This window comes from Rosa chinensis, chromosome 7, assembly GCF_002994745.2.
Source record: "Rosa chinensis cultivar Old Blush chromosome 7, RchiOBHm-V2, whole genome shotgun sequence".
Classification (NCBI taxonomy): domain Eukaryota; kingdom Viridiplantae; phylum Streptophyta; class Magnoliopsida; order Rosales; family Rosaceae; genus Rosa; species Rosa chinensis.
Genome location: NC_037094.1, coordinates 3,639,372 through 3,660,640, shown reverse-complemented (window position 1 = coordinate 3,660,640; position 21,269 = coordinate 3,639,372). Strand labels below are relative to the sequence as shown.

At 39.6% G+C, this 21,269-nt stretch overlaps 1 protein-coding gene across 9 annotated transcripts; it reads right to left on the bottom strand.

The window, feature by feature from the left end:
* Positions 1–830: 830 nt before the first annotated feature.
* LOC112176622 (DNA annealing helicase and endonuclease ZRANB3) lies at positions 831–19,714 on the bottom strand. Of its 9 annotated transcripts, none has more exons than XM_040512261.1 (26): positions 17,912–18,338; positions 17,128–17,487; positions 16,728–16,860; positions 15,756–15,931; positions 15,576–15,649; positions 15,390–15,425; positions 15,214–15,304; positions 14,753–14,812; positions 14,067–14,232; positions 13,557–13,753; positions 13,061–13,162; positions 12,733–12,843; positions 12,560–12,625; positions 12,386–12,484; positions 11,638–11,883; positions 11,348–11,509; positions 11,184–11,253; positions 11,077–11,150; positions 10,459–10,773; positions 10,118–10,305; positions 9,947–10,049; positions 9,615–9,760; positions 9,262–9,341; positions 8,687–8,850; positions 1,476–3,653; positions 831–1,361 (listed from the first exon to the last, which is right to left on the bottom strand). In XM_040512261.1, the coding sequence occupies exons 1-25, from the start codon at positions 18,260–18,262 to the stop codon at positions 3,471–3,473; spliced, it is 3,753 nt and encodes a 1,250-aa protein (XP_040368195.1). In that variant the 5' UTR covers positions 18,263–18,338; the 3' UTR covers positions 831–1,361; positions 1,476–3,470. The 9 variants fall into 9 exon arrangements, with proteins under 9 accessions (XP_040368195.1, XP_024170417.1, XP_040368194.1 ...); XM_040512260.1 differs by having other exon boundaries at positions 832–1,361; positions 11,184–11,256; XM_040512262.1 differs by having other exon boundaries at positions 832–1,361; positions 11,184–11,250.
* Positions 19,715–21,269: the final 1,555 nt, after the last annotated feature.

Here is a 21,269-nt window from a genome sequence, read left to right as displayed (position 1 = left end):
GTGTTCATTCGGTCGAGTAGAATAATGGAGATACGATGTGGTGGTATTGAAGTGGTGTATTTAAATATTACAGTACAGAAATGCCTGCATACATGCATTTCTTTTTTTCTTTTTAGGTTGAGCTTGATATCAATACGACTAGTTCTTTTGGAATAGTAGGTCAGGCCGAAATAGTTAGAAATGCTTTGTGTTGTAGACAATGTATGGTTTAGGGAGAAGTGCTTCTTCATGAATTTTTAAACCCCCACTTAATTTTTTGCAGAGTATTGTTGAGAAAAAACACTTGAACAAAAACAATGTCAGGCTGATTCAAAACTGTGATTAAGGCCAAAAGAAGTTACTTGTGAGCTATATTCCATGTCTCCATGATGCAGCAACAAGTAAAAGATTCTCCAAATAACCCCATCTCCAAATATACCAGCAGGTCTGGTTATATAAAAACAAGCTAGAACCTTCTGCATATTGCTGTTGTCATATTCATGCGATCTGAAAACTCTGGAATCCACAAACCAACTTTGCAGTGACATATTATCGGAACTCACCTAAGGTGCCATGTATATATGACTTATTTGAAGATAAGTTCAAAAATCAAATTGAATTGCTAAGACATTTTTTTTTGTAACTTTTTAATGATGCTAAAAGCCTAAACTATACAAGTAACCTAATTGCATCACCCTTATTGTCCCAAAAAAATATATATATATTGCATCACCCTGCTTAGATGGGACGTTGGATATACATAATGATCCTACTTGCATATTGCACGAACTAGATCACAAAAAGACTAGCAATACCAAAACCAAAAAAGGTAGCTAGTGTAGAAGATGATATAGAAATTGGATATGAATTATAGAAAGCAGAGTTGGGTAGATATGGGTATTGATCCGGAAGGGGCATCACGCATTCATCACCATTGAAGTAAAGCCTCAATGGAAATGCCCAACCTTGATCCAATGTGAATGTATTCCTGTCCTTCTTAAGAATCAACACTGTGTAGATATATCACTTGGGCCCAGGTTCCCTTATTAGTTCATTAAGAGTTTTTAATTTTTTATGCCATAAAACATGCCAGTGTCATCTGCAGAATTAAACACAATAAAAACTGGTTAAGAAAGAAGCTAGGTATATTGGCCAGTTTGTTGAGATTTGGGTGCTGAACAACTAGTGTCCATTGTGTGTAATTCATGAGGAAGTTAAAATTGGTGATGGTAATTTGCACACGCCAATACTCTCTGTAGTTAGCTTTCACATGCCAATGAACTCGGATTGGGCAGTTGTGTTCTGTGCATTGTAACAGTTGTGGTGCATTTTCCTTGGCTGAGGTATTTGATTGTAGCAGACTTGAATCCATGAGGTCATTCCTGCATGATGTTTCCAAAATATTAGACAAGAAGTGTATGTAAGGAGGTCGACGAATTGCATCAAAGAGAAAGTAGCGTTACTAGCTTGCACACAATTATTTGCATCGTTACAACCTCAAGCACAAGATGGACAAGGAGTGATCAAGGGGTTGTAGAAGGAAGACAGAGACACACAGCATTTTGGGCTTTTAGAGGCCAGCAGTTGTGAGTAAGTGCAAGTCAAACTCCATGTCACTGCCAAAGTTGAAGACAGCAAGAATTATACAAGTGCACATCCAGTTGGAGCAGCACCCTCTTCATCGGTGACACATTCGCTAACTTTTCAATGATTGCACACTGGCTGTACATCAACTCCCTCTCTTCTCTTATCCCACTAAGCACAAATGCTGCTCGTCGTTCACGACCTTCTTTTGCAAGTGAGCGTATAGAATTCACAACCGAAATAATAACATTATCCATCTGAGTCTCCACTTCTTCATTCTTCCAGCACTCTATCATGCATGGATAGTCACATATCATAATCGATGATGGTGCTACTAATGATGATGATGATGATGATGCAAGATGAAGGCGCTGCCACAATTCTTCTGTGATGAAGGGCATAAAAGGATGAAGCAGCCTTAATCCAGTGTCAAGACATAGCCAAAGAGTGTGTTTCGCAAACTCCCTTTCTGCTGCAAACTTTGGATCATTACCAGCAAAGTAAGGCTTGATGAAAATATCACACAACTGATTCTGCCACCACCCATACACAGCTTTGGTTGCACAGCTTATAGGACTCCATTGACGAAACAGTTCTGTCAATTGCTTTGTTTAGTACTGAGAGGATCCACTGGCAAATGAATGGAAGCTCATTCGGATTAATTTCACTCGAAGGTGGAACATAACCATCCCCAAGTTTGAGCATAGCAAACCTTACTGCATTCCACAGTTTGTTGCACCAGTGACGATAACCCATCACCCTGTTGATGTCTAGATTTATATTCTCAGCCTGATGGGTGTAGGTAATGAGAGCAAAACGAAGAGCATCTGCACCACATTCTTCAATACCATTAGGAAAGGACTTCTTTTGCCACTCTTTCGCAACCTCTATTTCCTTCTTGTCCAAGTTTCCCTTTGAAAGCTTCTCATGTAGACCTTCAAGACTAATACCGTTTATCACATCAACTGGATCAACCACATTCCCCAAAGACTTTGACATTTTACGCCCTTGCGCATCACAAATCATCGGGTGCAAGTACACCTTTGGAAAAGGCACATTACCTCCTGCACCCTCAGCTTCAGGACCCAAAGTAATTCCGAGCATTACCATGCGCGCCACCCAGAAAAAGAGAATGTCATGTCCTGTTTCAAGAAGTACTCTTTTGCCATTTGAACACTTCAACGGTACTCTTTTGCCATTTGAACACTCATCAGTTTCTTTTTGCCGAATAGAGTCTCTAGATCCTCTGCATTCTTGTTAAGATCATCATCCTCATCGTTCAAACGCTTCTTTAAATTCTTCTTCTCCTTCTTTCCAGTGTCAGTAGGAGAAGAGACTGCTTGTAGCCTCCTGGCAGCTTCTTTGGCTATTGCCATTTGCTTCTTCAGTTCTTTCTCTAATGCCTTTTCTTCCTTTCTCTCATCGTTTTCCATACTGCTGTGTTGGTTTGTTGATACCACAGCTTGGTCAAGGTTTATAAGTCGCTCAGTATTAATGAAAAAATAAATAAATAAATAAAGATTCTCTAATACAATTAGGACTAAATAGATTTCGGATTTCCTGAAAACGTTCTTTGTTTCCCTTTGGACTTCTAAACCTAATGAAATAGAAGAAGCTCGTCCCATATGAATTGATATTCCTTTTCTTGGTAAAAATAAATAAATAATTGATATTCCTCTTAATGAATTGAACTTCTTGTTTGCTATACAGCTGAATACACAGGGATACTAAAACTACATCAGAAGATCATTAATCTTTTATTTATTTTTTAATTTTTTCACCGAAATCTATTATGATCTTGGAATAGATGATTCATCACCCTCTGCCATAGTTTCTACACTTCCAAGAGTTGCAATCCTAAAAAAATGTGTGCTGAACACCAAGGTTACAACAAACAGACACATGCTCTAGATAGGCGTATACGTGAATTTTTCTACTCTGGGAATCTTCTCACTATTGGAGGGCTCTTCCAAGTCTTCATTCATCGTTGTAGCATCCCCACGATTTGCTAATGAGTAGGCGCTCCCAGGAACCTTGACTAAAAGTTCGTCATCACTCAAATTCTCCTCTGCCTCTGGATCCCCCTGGTCCTAAAATCAGGTAATGTGACATCAAAGTGCAATCAACACATAAACATAATTGCATCTTCAGACCAAGGTTTTAATCCCTACGCCTTCGAAGCTGAACTAAAAAAGGAAAGGAGGTTGCAAAATTCTTATATTTCACCAACCTAATGAAGCTACGGAAGAATCAAACTTAAGGACATAGTCCTAGATGAAATAGACTCATCCCAATTAGGGATTACTAGTTAGGGAATCATTTCCTTCTTAAAAAGAGGAATTCTGAATCTTATATGCTATGGAAGTTTCAAGACTAATTGAGAAATGAAAACTTCCATTTTTCGTGATGCACAGGACAAGTCTGGCCAGGTCAAACTGGACTAACAAACAACACTTGGATGCTTAAGGTACAAAAAGCAACTGACAGTATACCTACTAGACAGCCGGTCATTACTTATGTTAAAGATACTCAATCTTCCTCAATCACTAGCCATTAATATGGCTATAATGCTGTGCATTAATCTAGGATCAGTTTTGCTATTGTTATAAATATAGATAGCTGTAGCATATATTGCTGTGCATCAATCTAGGATCAGTTTTGCTGTTGTTATAAATTTAGTTATTACAGCATTGTAAAACTGATGCTGCTTCTCCTATATATTGTAAACATTGTAAATGCACAAATCAATGAAAATACAATTCTAACATGGTATCAGTAGTCTAAGGTGTCAACTTAGGTGTCAACTTTCCTGTGTCTTCTTCCTGTGTTTTCTTCCAATCTCACCCTCCTTATCTCCATGGCCTCTTCATCGTCCAACCCTCCCTCTCAAAACACTGCTCAATTCACCAAACTTACAGAAACAAATTATCTTGTCTGGCTTCGTCAGCTGAAACCATATCTTCATGGTGCGAAACTCTGGGGCTATATAGATGGCTCTATCCCTGAACCTGCTGCCACCAAAACACGACCTGCAAGTGATGGCCAATCTGCCGCAACCATCCCTAATCCTGAGCATGAAACCTGGTTCACTACTGACCAACAAATTGTCAGCATCCTCACCACTTCCCTTTCTGAAAATGTGGCACGTCTCACCATTGGCTTCGATACATCTAAAGGGATATGGGACTGCCTCGCTCGCCATTTCTCCCAGAAGTCTGTTGCCAGTGCCACAAGTCTCAAACTTCAACTCTTTGATCTTCAAAAGGGTTCTCAATCTGTTGATGAGTACCTCCAACAAGCCAAATCAATTGCTGATTCCCTAGCCTCGATTAATCAACCCGTCTCTGACGCTGATCTTGTTGTTGCCACACTTCATGGACTTGGACCAGATTACCTAATGCTTCGTACTGCCCTTGCTCAATCATCTTCTCTTCCAGATTTCTCTGAACTCCGAGCCCGAATCCTCTCTTTTGAGGCTCAGCAAACCCGGTCACCAGATTCTAACACTGCCTCGGCCTTGTTTCACCATGGATCCAACCCATCTGCACCCCCCCGTGGCCCTCCCCCTCGCCGTGACGGCCGCCGGCCTTCATATGGCGGGCGCAACAACCAGCGCTACCGTCGTGGTGGTGCTGCACGTCCTCAGTTCCAGAACTTTGCGTTTACTCCAAACGCACATTCCTCTACTTCATGGCCAGCTCGCCCAGCATGGTCAAATGGGCTTCTTGGCCCCGGGCCACAATGGTGTTTTAATCGCGACAGTTGCCTTTCAATTCTAATAATGATCCTGCTACTTCTCTTTTCCATGTAATTCATAGTGATGTGTGGATGTCTCCCACTTCGTCAGTTAGTGGTTTTCGATACTATGTCCTATTTACAGATGAGTATTCTCGCTTTACTTGGGTCTATCCTATGCGCCGTAAAAATGAGGTTTTTACTCATTTTCAGTCCTTGGTTGTCATGATACAAAATCACTTTCACAGTTCCATAAAATTTTTACAAAGTGATAATGGCACGGAATACGTCACTAATGCCTTTTCTCATTATTGCAAATCTCTAGGCATTCTCCAACGTTTTTCCTGTCCTCATACGCCACAACAAAATGGCCTTGCTGAGCGCAAACATCAACATATAGCCACAATGACCCGAACTCTTCTCCTCACATCAGGGGTTCCTCACAATCTGTGGGTAGAAGCTGTCCTAACCTCAGTCTATCTTATCAATCTCCTTCCTACACCAGTTTTAGATTGGGCAACACCTTATTCTTGTCTCTATGGACGCTCTCCCCCTATTCTTCTCTTCGTGTTTTTGGGTGTTCTTGCTTCCCTTATCTTGGTCCCTATGTCTCAGACAAGTTATCCAGTCGTAGTATAGAATGTGTCTTTCTTGGTTATAGTCCTAATCATAAGGGCTATCGGTGTCTCAATCCAAAAACTGGTCGTGTCTATGTGTCACGTAACGTTTTATTTAATGAAAATAGTTTCCCTTTTAAAGATTTGCAGGTACCATCAAATGTTCCTCCTGGTCCACTTCACTTGTTCACATTATCTAGCCCATTGACTTTTCCACCAGAAACAGTCCCTACATCGATCAGTCCCCCTGCTTCAGATCCTCCTACGACCCTACAACTGCTAAACAGCTCCATACCTTCCGCTCAAGCATCTCCATGCAACTCCGACTTCCCACTGTCAATTCCCGCAGGTGACTCCACCGTCACGCCTCCACCCTCACCCCCGTCCGCCCGAACTCCCCTTCTCCAATACACCCGCAGTCGCCCAACGACTGCGCCAGCCACAGCGCCGCTCTCCCCTCCATCTCCGGCCACCGCGTCGCGCAACGCAGCAGTGCCGCCTATCTCTCCTCCTCCAGCCTCCGCGTCCCCCGACGCAGCTTCCCATCCTTCGTCATCCTCACTGCCTGCGGCACCTTCCTCTCCTCTTTCTAATTCACCAGCTCCTTCTCCTGATCCACCGGTCAATGCTCCTCCACCGGCCCCCGCCCCATCGCATCCAATGGTCACCCGACTTCGGGATGGCATTGTCCAAACCCGTGCACTAACAGATGGTACAGTACGGTACCCGATTCCTCGTGCTCTCCTTCACTTGGTTGATATTGTGGAACCTACTTGTTACTCTCAGGCCTCTCAGAAACCTGAATGGCGTGCTGCCATGACAGAGGAGATCAATGCCTTGTTGAAAAACAACACATGGACTCTAGTGCCTCCTTCTTCTTCACAAAATACAGTGGGTTGCAAATGGGTTTTTCGGGTGAAGCGGAAGTCTGACGGATCTATTGAGCGGTACAAGGCTCGTCTTGTCGCCAAGGGCTTCCATCAACAGCAAGGTATTGATTACGGTGAAACTTATAGTCCAGTCATTAAGCCTGCAACTATTCGTACAGTCCTTTCGATTGCTGTGTCTCGTGGTTGGTCCCTACGCCAATTAGATGTTAAAAATGCTTTCCTTCATGGTGTTCTTACTGAGGATGTGTATATGGTTCAGCCCCCTGGTTTTGTTGATCAGTCTAGGCCTAGTCATGTCTGCAAATTAAACAAAGCTCTTTATGGCTTGAAACAGGCACCTCGTGCATGGTTTCAGCGTATGAGCACCTTTCTTCTTTCTGTTGGGTTCTCTCAGAGTCTTGCAGATTCCTCTTTGTTTATCTATCGTCATGGCCAGCATCAGATATTTTTTCTGCTATATGTAGATGACATTGTTGTTACGGGCAGCAATGTTCAGCTGCTTCAATCCTTTATTGATAACCTTGGGCGTGGTTTTGACATTAAGGATCTAGGACCTTTGCATTATTTTTTGGGATTACAGGTTACAAAACACTATCATGGGCTGCATATTAATCAGCTTAAGTATGCTCATGATCTTCTCTCTAAACATGACCTTTTGCTTAGCAAGCCTGTCAGTACGCCCATGTCTGCCAAGTCTGATCTTCACTCTACTGATGGGGTTTTCCTTGAGAATCCTACATTGTATCGTGAGCTTGTTGGGTCTTTGCAATATCTCACAATCACCCGTCCTGACATTGCTTTTGCTGTTAACTTGGTCTCTCAATTTATGAGTCAGCCTCGTGTTTCCCATCTCATTGCTGTAAAACGTATCCTTCGTTACGTCAAGGGCTCACTTGGTCATGGGTTGTTGTTCACTCCTCAACGACAACCAGTTCATCTTTCAGCTTACTCTGATGCAGATTGGGCTGGTTGTCCAACGTCTCGTCGGTCTACATCTGGCTACCTTGTGTATCTCGGTTCCAATCTCATCTCTTGGTGTTCTAAAAAGCAACCTACGGTTGCACGTTCTAGTGCTGAGTCTGAATACAGAGCTCTGGCTCATGCTAGTGCTGAAACGACATGGTTGGGTTATTTATTGTATGAGCTTGGTGCCACGATCCATTTTCCAATTTTACTTCATTGTGATAATCTCAGCACCACATATATGGCTTCCAATCCGGTGTTCCATGCCCGCACCAAGCACATTGAGCTCGACTACCACTATGTGCGTGAAAAAGTTGCTCGTGGAAGTCACAGAGTTTGCTTCATTCCTTCCAGAGATCAGCCAGCTGACTTACTCACAAAGCCACTTCACAAGTCTCGACATCTTCTTTTCACCAGCAAACTTGTCCGTCCAGGCCGGTCAAGTTTGAGGGGGGATGTTAAAGATACTCAATCTTCCTCAATCACTAGCCATTAATATGGCTATAATGCTGTGCATTAATCTAGGATCAGTTTTGCTATTGTTATAAATATAGATAGCTGTAGCATATATTGCTGTGCATCAATCTAGGATCAGTTTTGCTATTGTTATAAATTTAGTTATTACAGCATTGTAAAACTGATGCTGCTTCTCCTATATATTGTAAACATTGTAAATGCACAAATCAATGAAAATACAATTCTAACAACTTAAAAGGACATTGGCAGTGTTAGAACCAAATACCACATGAGAACTGCTAAGGAAGCTATCTCAGCAATTATGCACGGCCCTACTGTGTGTTCATGCAGGGACAGCTTAAACTGGACACTTGCATCTGGCCGTGGCAGGCCTCACATAAAAAAGCAAGTGATAAGACAGTTTCTGGAAACAGAAAAGAGACTGCTACTTTCAGAACATACCTTTGGGTTAATCTCTGTGCCTTTGTTTTTAAGGTCACTCATGATTGCTTTCAGTTGTTTCTTAGCCTTGCTCCTTGTTGACCGCCGTTCAGCACATTGTGCTCTAGTAACATCAGAATGACAGGCCACACACAGAGTCCTCATGTTCTCTAGCCTGCATTCACCTACAAAACGTTTGAATGTTATCAAATTAGAAAACCAGGGCTTAAGTTCGAAGCATGCAAAACGTAGAAGATTAATTATTGTGTGCTTTATAGATGAAGGCATCCTCCAAAATCACAGAAGAATATGAACAAGAGCAGCAGAAGTATTATTTTATAACTATAATAAGATTATATTAAAAAACAAAATTTCCCGCATAGCAAGGGCTGATACAGAGTGATGTCATCAGTTCAACGACACAATCATTATAAAATGGTATCAGGCAATTTATAATCTGACTAAACAATATCAATAGTATTATGTTCTGCTCGGTCTATGTCCTAATAAAGTTCGGCAGATTATTTGCTTACAAGGTATATTTCCAGGTATCAGAAGTTCAGAACATATTCATGAAAATTTGTTTAGGCACATACCTCCACCAAGATAGACAGGGACAAGGTGATCTGCATGCCATGCATTTCCCTCTGTTGGATCCTTAACAAGCCTCTCAAGCCTGCAGGATGTCAAATTTAAGTATTTGGCCTAACGGGTATTGTTTATATTCGAAAAGTGTAAGACAATTGGTAGATGCATCAAACAGAGATACATATGTTTAACTAGTTGCATGACAATTATCTGCATAACTCACTGCAGGTTGCACTTTTTTACTATTCTAATCAAGTCTAGCATATTCAGAGACCCATGGGAACACACAACAATGTAAAAAAAATTTATAACCCTCTGCAGCAACTAAAATACAAAGATAGTCATCAACAATTTGACTTACAACTTCTTCAACCTTGCCACTCTTGGTGCAAACTTTTCAATATACTGCCTCCGGTTTACATCAGATAAAGGTCTTATGTGCTCCACAAGTTTATGACAGTCCAACTGACAATTTGCACAGACACCGCGTTCTAGTTGAAAAAGTTCCTGAGCATATGAATATGTTAAGTTATGAAAAAAAAAATGCCCAAGTAAATGACAAAAAGAAAAGATAAATATGCAGAAAGCACCAAAAAATTTCAATTATAAGTGTCACATGGATAAAATCAAACTACAACTGAAAAAAGTATATCTGAACTTGATTCTTTCAAAAAACATAGCTCATGTCCTTACGTGACGAATAGATCTGTTACTAGTTCGGATACGGTACTCTCCATAACAGTCAAGATTACAGAACAGGTCTTCAAAATATTCAGGTTCCTTGGCATTGGGGCTCCTGAAACCAAGTAATGTGATTGTCCAACACAAACAGCACTATTAACAGATGATTTAAACAGGACTTACTCGCATGGTGTTTGGCAGAGTTTACAGAGAGGTTCATCAGTCAAAGTGTAACCCTGAGTGTATTGCTTCTCCTTTTTTCCATAGCCACTACGTAGGTGGACCTTTTTCCACACAGCATTTGATGGTAGGGGTTTGCTAATCTCATCAAAAGGTGTAGAGCGGCGCTTGCTTCGGCCCTTCAGCAGTCCCTGTCATAGAAATGAAAATGATTATTATGTCCATCTGACCACAAACTGCTGCAACTCTAGAAATTATAAGGCAGACACTGAAATGAATTAAAAATACATTCACCAGAGCAAAGAATGAGCAAATTTATTCCCACAAAGGAAGTTCAGATGTACCGTATTGTCGTGGTTAGTGCCTTCACACAGAAAGCACAACTCAACAGTCAAAGGAAGTTGCAAAGGCTTTCCAATTAATTTCTTTTGTTCAATGGGCCTCAGTTTCTTCCATTCTTTATAGAATTCAAGAAGTGCATGCAAATAAGCTGGGTTATCCTTGAATGAATTTGAAACTGTTCCTTTAGTACTTTCAGCGGCAGAAGAACTTAGTGACTCAAGTTCCTCTGGTCTAAAATTCTCAAAAAGTGGCCTTGGTCTTGAATCCTCTCCTGAGATGCAAGAATACAAGTGGATTCTACCGGTATATTGACTCACCTACAATTCATAAGAAATTTTTATAAAAAAAATAGCAACGCTATTTGATTATTCCATATGTACTTTGTAGGTAACTAAAATAAACCAATAAAATTGATGCATTATTTTAAAAATTCTGAGCATTAATAATAGTATGAAACCATATTTGGATGTTAGAGAAAAACTAACACATCATGTTTTCACATGTACTAGTTTCCAGCCTTTGACCTGTGTAAAATTGGAATCTGACAACCAGGACACATTTGTTGAGCAAGGTCCCATTTTTCCCATGTGGGATGTATATATTCTCAACAACATTTTTACCTCAAATCGAAGAGCATCTACTTGATTAGTGCCACCTTCTTCAGCTTCAATTGGCTGAACAGGTTCGCGATCATATCCTTTGATTGGCTGAACAGGTTCGCGATCATGTCCTTTGATCAGCTGAACAGATTGGCCATCATGTCCTTTGTTTGTCTGAGATTTGATTCCGTCTTCCTGCTTCTAATTTATAAGATAGCTTCAATTGTATAAAAAATTGGACCCAAAAAAAAAAAGTCATCTTCCTTCAAAGTTGAGAACAAACCAAATGTACCTTATCCAGTGATTCCAGTCCATCTCTATCTTCACTGCTCTTATTTAACTTACAAGAATAGACTACTGTCCCTTCTCTAATTTTAGTCTCAGGAACATTTGTTTCCAACTTCTCATCTAAAGAGATACTGTTATCCATATCCAAATCAGAGACCACATCATCCTGTTTCACCATTAAAATTAGTATAGATCATCCAACCAAAAGGACTATTGTAGGTTGTAACTACAAGGGAAGAAATGAGTAAAATTAAATCTCATAAAGGAGTAAAAATAAATATCTATAAATTTCACCTTAATAACAGAATTTTCAGTTTGTGATGAAATGCCATCAGTACCATGATGTCTTTCAGATCTCTGTGGAATGTTTGGCACTAATTTATCATTTGACTCAAAAGGCTTCATAGCCTTAGCTAAGCAGCCAGAACCAGGAACTTTGATTAGCTCTGCTGAGAACTCACTACCCTCTGACTTTTGCAAAGTATAATCTTCACATGTATCACCTCCACCCAATGTCTCAAAAAAAGAAACATCTTCAACCTGCAGGCCCCAAAATATGATATTGAATTCTACAGAGAATCTCACTGTCAAAGACATTAAAATGATTATGAAAAATAAAGCCAAATAAGCTACCATATAAGTCCTGTTATACTTGATCTTTCCTAACCTTATGAACCCCAAAGACTCCTCAGTAACTGCTTCCAAGAGAAAGCCTACTAATAAACTCCATAAACAATTAAACATAACTATTTTATCCTTTTAGACCAGCATTTTCACCCACTAACCCTCACTTCTAAAGTCCAAAATTAGTTGGTCATAGTTGTAGACAATCCCAACCTCTGACATGATGAGCAGTCCAACTTCACAAGAAATTGGCACCTGTCTAACAATTTCGAACATAGAGAGAACTGGATTTCAGACAAAAGGGGTATAAAATACGGACTAGTAGTGTTTTGAATTGAACTTGGTACTAAAAACTTACTATATATTAATTACAGATCAATAATAAGTGTTGAAAGGAGCATTCAAAGACGAAAAGTACCGCTATTTCTTGTATTGCATCATATTTTCCATTTGTTGTAGATGAAACACGGCGCAAACTCCTGTTCAAGTATTGCCAATGTGACTCATCAATGGTATCCTGCAATATGCTAGATTCATTAGTTTAAAAGTATGTGAAATATGTCTAAACAACTATGAACAAAGAAAGAAGCACCTTCCCAGAAAAGAAGTATATGTTGACTGCATTTGTTTGCCCTCGCCTGTGAGCTCTATCCTCAGCCTTCAATTAATTTCAGAAAAACCAAGTACATCAAAGATTAATGACATATAACCTAGAATCAACCCTGACAATTCACAAAACAAGAAGACAACTTCACTATTTTCAACCTGAAGCATCAATGATGGTGACTGAGGAAGCTCCAAGAAGACAACATGTGTAGCTGATGAGAAATCAAGACCAACACCTCCCGCTGTAATACCAACTATTGCAATCTTAACCTGAACAACGTAGACACTCAATGCATTATTAAGACAAACCACACTGAAGAAATGGGGTAAAGGCAGGAGTCCACCAGAAAATGACATGGAAACTCCATGATCAGGTGAAGACAGTAGCATATTATTAAGTTCATGATGCATTAGTTAAAAGTCTATAGGCACATCAAGAAAACCACTGTGGGTGTAACTTTCTTGTAATGGTACAGCTGATACTAACCTCACTTGATAGTTGGAATTTTCGCACAGCTAACTGCCTGTCTGTGGCAAGTGTGTTTCCATCAATTCGGACAAAATCTATCTCTTTGTGGATTATGAACTCCTGAGAATTTAGAATACCAGACTTATATTTAGGAACTATTTAGACAAGATCAACATTCAACACATGCACACAAACTATGATGTGAACTAAAAAAACAAGAAAGAGAAATTATGTGTTATCAAACAATATAAATGGAATGCTGGTAAACAGTACAATCATAATCCACTCTTCAAAAATATAAGTAAAACTCTTACTATACCGAGTCACCGACCCTATTATTTTTTTCCAATTTCAGAAAAAGCAGACGCCTGATAATCTTGAGAATAACTAAAACAAACAGCCATTGGAGCAATATACCTAAGATAATTCCACTTGAACAACTGTCTTAATTTAAAAAAAGTGAATTCAAGCCCTTCTCAAATGAACAAGAAACACCAAGTCTGAAGAATTTCACCTGTACTCCGTCAAGTACTTTATGGTGATGTGCAAATATTAACATTTTATGAGAACTGGAATCCGACTCCAATTTTGCAACCCCATCTGCCTCTGCAATGACTGGATGAATGGAGAGCCATTCACGAAACCCGGCTAGCTTTGCAATACCTAATTCTTGGTGAGAAAGCTGCTTTGATATACAGCAACCCATACTATCTGGAAAAAAAAAAAAAAAATTAGACAGATAGTGAGAGAGAGGCAAAATGAGTATACAACAACAAACTTAGCATTCAGTGATCAATGCTTTTTTCAAAGATATGCAAAATTCAATAAAAACAAAAATCAATACACTGTTTTACTGCAGAACATTAAGTATATCATATACCTCTTTAGTACATCAACAAACCAAAGGTTTTGAGGCATCGATACTCACTGTGTAATATAAAAAGTGGCAATACAAGAAAATAAACAGTCCTTTGACATTCGAAATGTATTTGCATATACACAGAAAAAGAATACTTTAATTTACCATTCAGTTCATCCAAATGTTCTGAAGATACATCTTCATCGTGACTCTTTCCCACCCTGATAGCAGCCTTTGCTGAAACTATATCTGATTTCTTTAGTACAACTTGTATAATCTGTCGGCGTTTGGGTGGTAGCTGAGACAGGACATGTTCCTTCAAACGTCTTATCTACAATTATGTTTCAAATAAAGAATCAGATTTCAACAAAAAGCTTCAACATTAAAAATTAGTATGAACTACTAAGTCAGCAGGAATACTTTTAATTCCTAGAATGAGAACATGTAAGTGAACTTCAAAACAGAGAACCAAAGAACAAATTATTCTGACCTTCACTTGGAGTCTACAAATAGCATATCATCCAAGTATAATCTCAAAATAATCAACACATAAATAATCATCAACCTGAACCCTATTCTCTTCTAAGGTATGCCCGCATAAGAGTTCTTATTGTAAAATTTTCTGATAATTAAGCATAGAATTTCCACATTTGTTTTCATAAAATTGATATAATCACAGTCATGCTATTTTCCAAATCTGTTCATATCTATGCTTTTTGGATTGGCACTTAATTGTGACCTTGAAAACACCCAGCAGTTCATTTTTAAAGATAATTATTAAGAGAAGGACTATGACATGACTTCAGAAAAATAACGAAAGTGGCATACACATCTAAGGAACAAGAGCACACCATAACTGTTCGCGTTAGTAACATGTTCAACTCCTCCAAACGAGTACCCTTTGAGAAATCCTGCAGCAACAATCCCACAGAGTATTTCATTACTTTTCTTTGTAACAATAAGTCATTAGATAAAGCTGGTGTTGATAAAAGATCTTAGTAGTAGCTTTATAATGTGTAGGTAAAGCATAGATACAGATTTATTATATGTTTCCTGAAGAAGTTAAAACATCTGACATAGTCCAGCACAAGGCTCTTTAGGACAAAACAGAAAAACCAATTTGGGCCATGGCCAACTGTATCAAACAAGAAACAGGAATCTTGCATCACATTTAAGACATGGATGCATTTTTTTCTTTCTTTCCAAGGGATTGCAAAACACCATCATCTTAAATCTTAACTAATAGGCAGCACAAAAAGGACACTTCTCAAGAAATCATTATGAGAACTATGAAGGATACTCCATATATTACCTGAAAAACTTTCCCTTGGACACCCCGAACATATTTGGCATCACAGTAAGTTTCTCCAAATTTAAACTTGTCCCTTCCCAGCAAACCAGGCCTGTAAAGGAACAACTGAGATGTCAATCAATAGAACTAGAGATAACCAAGCCAACCAGGAGTTCAACTGTGTTAAGGGCACTTACCATAACATATCTATCTGATGAAAGATGTCAAATGGCCTACAATCACCTAGGAAGATATACAAACAGGGGTTTAGTATGGGGAAGAACAAGAGAAGGCTATAGAGATGCAACATGAAAAAAGTAAACAACAACATGCATTCTAGAAATATCAAGTACTGCAGTGCTTTTAAAGGCCTGTGCTACAACCTTGACAAAGAAGGTGTCCCCGATAGTAAAACTATGCGCTTGACCTTTCTTGCCACATCAAGAACAGCTTTTATCTGTAGATATACATTATTACAAATACCACATAGTAAAGGCTCTCTGCAATTAATATACTTAATTAGTAAGTACTACAAAAACTACAAATCAGAACAATCTAGGTACCTCTCTAGGTTCTGATTTTTTCTTCGTACATCGTACATGGTGGGACTCATCAACAATCAAGAGAGCCCATTCTCGATCCAGCATGCTCTTTTGCAAATGGTGAAGCATTGTATAAGAAATAACCACAACTCTAGGCCATTTCTTTAAATTAGCAGGATTGTTCTCATGACCAAAAACTGGAGTCAGAAGGACATGTAAGAAATTAGTCCTGTTTTACAACTAATCTATAATATGGAGATATAAAACAATAAAACAAATAAGTATTCTACGTTAGAACAAGTACCCAAATCCTTCTATAGACTTGCATGCACAGAGAGCATCAGTCAATACAGCTTTTCATTTGCAATAAATGGTAGGTCTTTGGTTGGTTTGTTAAAAGATATAAACTTATACAGCATCAGTGCCGAAAAAAGTGCAGCAATACACATGTTGAGGTGAAAGTTTGCTCACAAAATTAACTGAAACCAACACCACATCTCGCCCCATTTTATAAACAGTTCAGCTCACTCTGTATCATATCTCTCAACAATTTGCTTATTTGCTCACTACCTCTTTTAGAAAGTAAGTCACATATTCAACCAAGGAAATGAGTTCAAACAACTACACCTGGGGTAGGCATGTGCATCAAAGATGCATAACAAAACTACTTCCTTAAACCATGACATTTTTACCTTAAACATTGTTGGTTCCAACCAGTTAATAATAATGTTCCATTACTTGGACTAGCCACTCTTAAACTATATTTAAATATTATCTTTAAACGAATTTTATGTATAGTAAAATGATAGATTATACAATATGGAATTCAAGTAATTACATCTTCTACACTGGAAACTAAATCACACTTTTGGTAGTGACACATTATTGAAGTGTTATTTGCAAAAATGGTTGTCTGTTTTTATATCAACCACCTTCCCATCTACTCAGTCCAACTTAAACAAGAGACAAATTTAAATTAATGAAAAGAATTACCTAGATGGATGTCAGCAGGCAAACAAAAAGGAAGCCAATGCTCTAATTCTTCTGCCCATGAATAACGCAAAATAGCTGGGCAAACAACAAGTATAGAGCCTTCACTCATGAAGCAGCATGCAATAGCAATAGCCTGGGAGGACAAATTTAAAATTTATACTTGCAGGGGAACGTTTGAAATGCAGGAGATACACTTTTTTTATTTTGTAGATACTGTATAATAAAGCTCTGTCAGTGTGTGTGTGAATAATAACAAAGCTAGAGACTATTGGAGTATTCTAGCACTCTAACTCCCTAGAACTACATTACAATATCTCAATGCACCCAACAGGGACAATATCATCGGTCAAAATCCTAGCGCCATCAATAAGAATTGAAAAGTTACTTGACATAAAACTACCTGCAGTGTCTTTCCGAGGCCCATTTCATCTGCAATAAGACATCGTCCGCCCCTTTGCAAACCAAATCTAACACCCTCAAGCTGGAAAGGTAAGAGTGAATCCAATAGCCTCTTTGGCAGCTTCCCGATCAACTCATCAACCTTATCATCCAACAAGTGTTCTGGCCTGCATGGTACCCACTTCCCTGTGATATATGACTGTGAAAGTCTGTCTACAACATGGAAAGTAGTCCAAGGTATCTCTTCAATGTCAATGCCCTTGTTGCTCCTTAAACATTTCAAGACTTCTTTGTACTCACTCAGCTTATAAACACCAGCCTTTCCACCACTGTGATTTTGCGTGTAGTGGGATGGCATTACCTAATACAAATGCATAAAACAAAATTTTAAACACTAAACTCTTAACTACTTAATACAGCACAGTTGAATACTACAATTTACTGTGTCTATCTATTGTATGCATGGATCTAGGACAGAAGGAATAGTCAAACAAATTCACTTAGAAGTTAGAACGAAGCTTTTTTCGCACAAAAATCACCAAAATTTAACAAAACTGAATGCAATTTCCTTCATGTAACTTGATTTCAACCATTTTCTCACCACTCAAAAAAAAAAAAAAAATACTCCAGAGAACATGTACATTTTAATATTCCAAGAAAATCAAGCTCATGATGACCACTACAAAAGCAACTTATAAATCTAAAACCAACAATGCCAGTAGTAAAGACTCAGAATTTAGGTCAATTTCAGAATCAAAATTCACAAAACCCAGAAAGCCGCTTACACCAGCCAAGCAATCACTCATTCTCCTTACGCACTCTTCCCGCCCAGGAAATTTAAACCCTTGAACGGCAACCGGGGTGGCTGAGAACGAGTCCGGCGAGCAGATTTCGAGCCTGACCCGGAACATCTGGTTCTCCACAACCGGGCTAACCCGTGAAATTTCGGATCTTGGATCGCGGGCGCAGCGAATTGAGCTCGGATTGAGGTCCGGAGAGACCTTTTGGCATTTGAAAAGCGACCACGGATCGTGTTGTTGTTGAAGACTGGAGGATTCGGCGAGGGCTTTGCGTTTTGCTAAGGCTGCCAATCGATTCGCCTCGGCTCGCTTTCGCTGTTCTTCGGTGATTTCCATTCTTTGGGGTTTTAGGGTTTTCGCAGAGAGAGAGAGAGAGAGAGAGAGAGAGAGGAGCGTGTTTTGAAAAGGGGCTATTTAGCGCGGGGAATTGGAGAGAAGAGAGAAGTGGATCTCAACTGTAGAGTATTTGAGCCGTTGTGTTCAACTCTAGTCACGTGCCTAAGCACGTGATAGTCTCTTTTTCTTCTTCTTCTTTTTTTATAATCATTGTAGGGATCGTCTACGGTATATTAATGTACCGATACATCAAGTAAACTAGTTCAATATAGATGTAGACTAGCTCAGTACATGGAGTCTACCCTTATACTGAGCTAGTCTACCTCTGTATTGAACCTAGTCTACTTGATGTATAAGTACATTAATGTACTGAAGTATTTTCCATCATTGTAATAGTTACAAACATTTGTTTCTATATTTACCAATAGAAAACGATATTCATTATGAATCTAGCGAGCTCATGAGCTACTTTGTTGCGTTCTCTTGGTCGGAAGGAAAATGTAGGCATATCATAAGTTTTGAGCAACACTTTGATCTTCTCTACAATCTTTCCGTTCTCTTCCGCCCACACTGCAAAACTAATTTAAGAGCCTACATACTGTGTTAAGTGAGCTGTAGCCCACTAACCTTTCCAGCCTCACATCAGCTGGATCACACATGTAGGTGTTAGGCTTTCCAGCTATGATGTTGATATTATAATCTTATAGGAGCTCTATAAGAACAGGATTGTAACTCAGTTGTAAGGGTGCTTGAATATAGCAAATACATTACAAGATTTGTCATGGTATCAGAGCGGTTTGCTCTTGAGACCAATACCCATATCTAGAAATCTAAATTACCCATACCCATATTCCGCTGCCAGAATTACCAAGAGAAGAACTATGTTCTTCATCTTAACCAAGCACCAGAAACTCTTAGCCATACCAATACCTTCAACAGAAGAATCTTGTTTCTTCCCTCTTAACCAAGTACCAAAAAAAATACCAGCACCAGAAAATCTAAACCATTACCAAAGAACTTTTGTTCTTCCCCATATCCATATTCCCAGAAAATACCAAGAACAAATTTTGTTCTTCAATACTCAGTACCCATATCAATACCAAATTCCATCCTTTTACCAGCTCAATACTGAAGTCAAAAAAAAAAAAATATTCAAACTACCTTGATTCCTCCATTCCCACCAACGAAACCCGATCTGCAGCATCTCCGATCGACCGCCTTCAGCTTCACCGCAGCAGCCGCTCCACCGCCGCAGCCGCTATACTCGCCACGCTGAAATTCTCTGATCTGCACTCCACTTCAATTTCATCTGACAGGAGAAAGGAGAGAGAGAAGAAAGGAGAAGGGAAAGAGAGACAGAAAGAAGGAGAAAGAGACAGCACTGGTCTCAGAAAAGGAAGAGAAGAAAAGAAAAAAAGAAGAAGAGAGAACAACACGTGAAAAGGAAGAGAGAGAGAAAAAAAAAAAAAAAAGGGGGGGACAACACGTGAAGGAAAAAGGGGGGAACAACTAAGGGGGAATCTTTTGGAAAAGCAGAAGAAGAAAAGAAGAAAGGTTAGGCACGTGAAGGAAGAGAGAGAGAGAAAAAAAAAAAAAGAAAAAAAAAAGAAAGGATTAGAAATTTTATCCTTGTAACGTCGAGCTTACTCGTTCAACCACATAGGCTCATCCAATTAATGTGGTGTCTAGGCTGATTGGATACGAGAAGTGCTAGCAAAGGGTCTCGTCCCCTGCTAAACAAGTGAGCTGAGCTCCGCCAAAATCGTTCCTCTACTACCTGGCCACATTAAAAGGAGTTACTGAAAGGTTGCACGATAGGCAACACCCAAGGATCCGATTTCTCTTCTCTTTACTTAGTAAGTATTGAACCATGGTTCTCGAGGAAATATCTGCTGCTTCAACCCCCAAATCGGCAACCAACTCTTCTCAACATAAAGGGCGATCATCATCCAATGATCATGGTCCTATTGCTCCAGAAAAATTGGACAGCTCCAATTTTATTTCCTGGTCTAAACATGCAAAGTTGAACATCACCGGCCGAGGTAAACTTGGCTACCTCACCGGCAAGAAGAAAGCACCATCTGAAGAAGATGAAGAGGGGTATGAAATTTGGGTCGAAGAAGACAGTCTTGTTCAAGCATGGCTCTTCAACTCCATGCACACGGATGTCAGAGGAAATTATGAAAGTTTGGAGACGGCTAAAGAAATTTGGGATGCTGTCAAAACTACTTTTTCAGTAGCTCAGGATGATACAAGAAACTATGAGCTACAAATTGCTTCTGTTTCCACTAAACAGAATGGGGCTCCTCTTCATGACTATTACAGCAAAATGAAGAAAATATGGCAGGAGCTTGACATATTGGACCCCCTCCAGCTTAAGGATGCAGACTCTATCACCTACATGGCTAATAGAGTCACTAAGCATCGTGTTTATTTCTTCTTAGCAGGGCTAGACCCTCACCTTGATGGAGTCCGGAGTAGAATCCTAAACAGCAAGCCGCTGCCTTCCATAGAAGAAACTTATTCTCAAGTCAGTGCTGAGCATAATAGACTCAAAAAAAATGATGTCTGATACAAAGTACGAAGGCTCTGCCATGGTTGCTCAATACCAACCACCGCATCTCCGTAGCTCCCAACCACCTCCATCATCATCATCATCTTGGAAAGCATCCTCTCCAGGATCCATGAAATGCACTCATTGCAAATCAACCGGGCATCTGGTAGAGACTTGTTTCCACTTACATGGCTTCCCGGAATGGTGGGGGGAGCACATTTCCAGAAAGGAAGCACTAGCAAAAGAAGTACGAGGGAAAGCAAGATCATTTAAGCCATCTAGCAACAACAACCCAAAGAGTTATCAATCCAAAGGCAAACCTCAAGTCTCCCTCCAAATTGCTTCCCCAGAACTGAGTTCGAGTACAGCTTCTGATGAACCTCCTCACAGTGTTCACTCTGGTAACTCCACTTTTGCCTTCATGACAACTTCAGGTACACCTTGTTCTTTGCT